General features: G+C 36.0%; 1 protein-coding gene across 9 annotated transcripts in view; it reads left to right on the plus strand.

The window, feature by feature from the left end:
- The window catches only part of LOC125027167, a 118,664-nt gene that overhangs the window by 113,099 nt on the left and 565 nt on the right, over positions 1-5,000 (plus strand). For 5 of the 9 annotated variants that reach the window (XM_047616060.1, XM_047616059.1, XM_047616067.1 and 2 more), the window contains 9 exons: positions 1-372; positions 444-599; positions 778-963; positions 1,206-1,328; positions 1,756-2,001; positions 2,362-2,478; positions 2,625-2,894; positions 3,292-3,760; positions 4,975-5,000. The exon at positions 1-372 is cut by the window's left edge and continues 1,562 nt beyond it; the exon at positions 4,975-5,000 is cut by the window's right edge and continues 565 nt beyond it. In XM_047616060.1, the coding sequence (XP_047472016.1) occupies positions 1-372; positions 444-599; positions 778-963; positions 1,206-1,328; positions 1,756-2,001; positions 2,362-2,478; positions 2,625-2,894; positions 3,292-3,760; positions 4,975-5,000 (1,965 nt within the window). The remainder of the gene's footprint in view (positions 373-443; positions 600-777; positions 964-1,205; positions 1,329-1,755; positions 2,002-2,361; positions 2,479-2,624; positions 2,895-3,291; positions 3,761-4,974) is intronic. The other 4 variants (XM_047616064.1, XM_047616062.1, XM_047616063.1 and 1 more) reach the window with 4 other exon arrangements.

The following is a 5,000-nucleotide window of genomic DNA, read 5'->3' on the forward strand; positions in this document are numbered from 1 at the left end:
AACGGCAGTATTACTCAGCCTTCAACCCTTTGTGTTACTGTGGACGATGATGAAAAAATAATTCCAGTATCTCAAACGACACCTGTTACAGATGTAATTGCTAATGGCCCCACTAGCTTGTGTCACAATTCTGTTGATGGTACAATTGATGTTGTGGGAAGTAACGAAGATGGTTTGCCTAGCGTTAGTGTGGCAGCTGGACTGGGACATGGTGGCATCGTATCGCTTTCAAGTCAAAGCAGCACTTTAGATGGCAGCAGTCTTCCTCTGCTTCTCATGAGTTCTGGATCAGCATTAAGTGGACTCGCTCAGTCACAAAGTGATATCAAAGCTATCGCTGACCTCTCTCCTGATTCTCAGGGTGCACTGCAGGTTAGTGAAGTTTGTTAATATCAAAAGTAATAAAATGTTCATACTGTGATTACAACCCCTGATATGTATAGTTGGTTAAAACAATTTTTGCTCTTCAGGATTCAGGCAAGCTGGCTGCAGAGCTTGTGGAAACATGCGAAGACATTGGAATTGAAGTTGTGGATGAAATTCCTGGAATAAATCGCTGTCATGTACATGCTCGGAAAACTCTCTATCATGCTGGCCATGTAAGTAATTTTAGTGACACCCAGGAATACAGGAACCACATAATTCACTAAATGAGAGATAGATATTTTTTGTTGTGATTTTGTGTCTTATTTGTAATCATAAAATGATGGTTTTACTTTGCTAGATAAAATTTTGGGAAATAGTAGGACTCAATTTTTCATTGATGGTTCCTTACAGATGGGGAGAAAACGGAAAGGATGTGGAGAGTGCGAAGGTTGTCAAGTTGTTGAAGACTGTGGCCAATGTCGGTTTTGCCGTGACAAGGCAAAGTTTGGAGGTCCTAACAGACTAAAGCAAGTTTGTGTGTACAAAAGATGTGTCCTTGCTGAGATGGAGCCAGAAGATTCAAAGAAAAGGCGGAAGGTAAAACACTGTTATGATATGCCATTAAAAAGTTTATATAGTAAGTCATATATATTGATAAGAATTTATAGAGCACATAATTTACATTTAATAGCTTGTATATTTTATATGTTCTGCAGAAAAAAAATTACTTTGCATGTTAAACTGGAAACCCATATCATAACAAATATATTAGAAAACCTCTTTCAACACTGGAAATATAATAAGTGACATCTTGTACATTACATTCATGTTGCTTACAGTCGAGTGGAAAAAAGGGCCGAGGAAAGTGTGGTGGCTGTGATGGATGTCAGCGGACCAGTGACTGTGGAGAGTGCTATGCCTGTCTCCACAATGCAGCCGCACAGCCACCAGCGCGGAGAAAGGTAATTTTTTCTTCAAAATTCTATTTTTGTATGTATGGCTGGAAAAACAGATAGAGGGCAAGGTAGGAAAGTAAGATTTATTAGGTGTTGGTTATTATTCCTACTCCAAAGTTGTAAAGCTGGTTCTTATGATATGAAACAATTGCAAAAAGGAATTAAGCAAATATACTCCATATCTATGTATATGAATTCGATTTGCAAAATATTTTTAATCAGCATGTGAAATGACATCTCCCAGAGAATTTGTAAGAAACTATAAATGTGTGAATTGGTTTTTAATTTTCTGATTTTGTCAATATTCTCAACTCTTTTCATATTCAGAATCTGCTTATGAGGAGTATGTATATTAGTTGATTTATTCTTTAAAAAATTGTAATGATAATTATGAAAACTTGGACGTGGAAGTAAAACAAGTCTTCAACCCTAGGTTTGTGAGATGCGAGTATGTGAGCAACAGCAGATGGAGGAAGTCCGTGCAGCTCTCAGTGTAGCTGGGGAACCCTCGCCCTACTCCACCGATTCACTCATGGCAGAAAGTCTGGGCATGAACTCCGGCACCTCTAGTCCAACTCCAGATGGCCAGCCTAGTACCCATAATGATAAGATGAAATTAATGAGGAAGATGCTGAAGAAAAAATTTGCCCAGCCCTACAGCCGGGTAAGCCCATCAAAGGTCGGTGGCAGCAGGCACTGCTGGTGTTATCTTGTGTTCCTCCACTTTCTTCTTTTTCTTTTTCCCCATTCATTTTTCATCTTCTTTTCATTTATTTTATTTATTTATTTATTTATTTATTTATTTATTTGTTTGTTTATTATTTATCACCTTTGTTATTATTTGTTTCATGTAACTTTTGGGCATTTTCTGTGATGGGACTGAATTATTTTTGTATTATATTTTTATTTATTTATACCTTGGTTAATGATTTTTTTAAGTCTTTGTTAAAGCAGTGGCTGTTGTTCAATCTGTTTTGTTCTCAGTTATACATCTCTGTGGAATAATGAAATATTCTAAAAATAATTTGCTAAATTGCAGGTACGAACCAAATACTACTGTGGAGAATGCCCAGGTTGTCTTACCACAACTCCCTGTGGGAACTGCTTGTATTGTGAGGACATGCCAAAGTTTGGAGGGCCTGGAAGATATAGACAGGTTTGTATTTACTGTTTCTTTTTAGGATACCAGAAATATGATAAGATAGATCTTAGAATCTTAAAAGAGTATGTTTTGTTACTGTGTATAATGATTTGCATTTGTATATAATGTGGATAATAATTTCTGCTGTCTTTCATTTTCAGAAATGTGTGAAGCAGTTGTGCGTATACCATCCCCGACTGCAAGCACTGAAGTTGTCAAACAGATCAAAACTAACGTATGATGAGCAACACATTGCCCAGGAAACCCTCTCCCATTTAGCATGTGCCCCAGAAGGAGCTATCCACTTAGAGTGTGAAGTGAGCCCAATGAGCAGAGAGCACCTGGAAGAAACTGAAAGTATAGAAGAAATTGAACAGATAGATGAAACTGATGGGGTGACGGAAGGAGAAGATAGTAATGCCATGTCACAGGTAAATTATCTTAGGAAAAGGTACTATGTCTGATGTTTATTTAGGCAACAATCATAATCTGATGGCTGTTCAAGTTTCTCTGATTTACCATTCTTCTGTATGGTCAACTCTACATTTGAAAAATTCATAATTTTTTTTATCTCTGGGAATCTCTCTAATAACATAGTAATAAAACAGATAATTAAATGCAAAATGAAAAGGTTTTATACATGATTAACAATTTTGTATTGCAGTTTATTTCTATAAAGATACATAATTATGACATGAAGTCTTTACTTTATATAAACTTAAAATAACTTTGTTGAATTCACCAGGATCATTATTTTGGATATCATCATTTAAATATTCAGTTTAATCTATGGCAAGTGCAAATTGATTTATTGTATTTTTTTTTCAGGTCAGAAGCATTTTAGAGAGCATCAGTGCAAAAGCAGAAATGGATGAAGCAGGGCCAATTACCAAAGTTGAGTCAATACCCCTTATCAGTGTCACCCCTGAACCAGTCATTTCTGAAAGAGAGGCACTGCAAGTTCCTGCCGATGTTCCTGTCTCCATAGACACGCCTGGCCTTGCAGAAGAAGAGCAACCAACTCGCTTGGCTACTGAGGAAGGTGAGGAGGACTTGGAGGAAGTGGAAGAGGATGAAGAGGATGATGATGAATTGGTGTCTGAAGCATCCGATGTTCCTTCACCACCATCGACACCTTCTCCGCGCCCTAGAGTACGTGGACGAAAACATAATAGAGGTAGAGGGCGGGGGAGAGGCAAACTTACAAGAGCGAGTCTAGCAAGGTTGAAAAAAGCCACAAGACGAGGTCGTAGACGGAGGACTCCTCGTTTCACACTTGGTCCTGAGGATCATTCTGGTATGTGAACCCAGAATTTTCTGAATGTGTGAAGTGGTGGTGTGCCTATGTATGCTCTCATACAAATCTGTAATAACACTAGTGCCAGACTCATTAACTGTGGCTAAAGTTGATGGTACGATTAAATGTCTGTTGTCAAAGTATCAGAGTAGCGGGAAGTACCAGCAGAGTCCAAAACCAATACAAATGTGATTTTCGAATGTGGCAGAATGGAAAATAAGGAATTAAAGAAAATAAAATAAAACTTTTAATAAAAAGTTAAGAGGCAAAAGTATTAATACAATGCAGTAAGTCCTCCTGCAAGTTGTGTGGTGTAAATAGATGATTTTATGAAAGTTAACTTCACAGAATGATCTGGACAAGTAACTGTTTAGATCATTTTGTAGCATACTTCACTATTTGGAATATCTAGCAATGATCATGTCATGTGTTCCTAGATGAGTTTTAAATCTTTTAATTAAAAATATCTGGCATCTTTGATTTATGAGTCATTTGGAAAATAATTACTGTTCACTGTACAGATGAAGAAAATTTGGGTAATACCACTTCATTGATCAGATGGAAAACTGGGGGAGTGAATAAAACCAGGTTAGTGCAAGCAGTGAGCGAAGGATACGCTGCTTGTTTTTGATAGTTTGCATAACTCTTTTAGACTGTAGGGCATAAACACTGCAACGGTGCTTAGCAAGGAATATTATATTTTTTAGTATTCTTAAGGACTTACTGTATATCTGTCTAATGGTATTTTCAAATTCTTATATTAATAAAAAATGGATAATTAAATGGATAATTGCTTGTTGATGGATTTGTTTGCAAAGGGTTTATATATTAGATATTGTGGATGGAAAACATCTAAATATATACTAGGAGTAGTATAACACTGACTGAAAGGGATTTCCTTTGTACACAAATATTGTTAGTCGTTTATTAAGCATTATGACCATAAGTATAGTAACTATTATGTGAGACATAATTATAAAAAAAAAAAAAACTATGGAATATTTCTCCATATTTTTATAATTAGAATTTGATACTTCCACACAAAGCTTGTAATTATTCATGTTCAGTATATTTATTATTTTGAATTTCAATATTGTACTGATTAGATAAGAAAACAAAAAAGATTGACTGAGAACTGATTTGCTGAATTAGCTTCATTACACCTAATTTCCTCATTATATTGCTTCTAATGATAGGACCATCTTTCTTTACAGATTATGAAGATGAGATAATGTTAGTG

The sequence above is a fragment of the Penaeus chinensis genome, chromosome 7 (genome assembly GCF_019202785.1).
Source record: "Penaeus chinensis breed Huanghai No. 1 chromosome 7, ASM1920278v2, whole genome shotgun sequence".
NCBI lineage: Eukaryota > Metazoa > Arthropoda > Malacostraca > Decapoda > Penaeidae > Penaeus > Penaeus chinensis.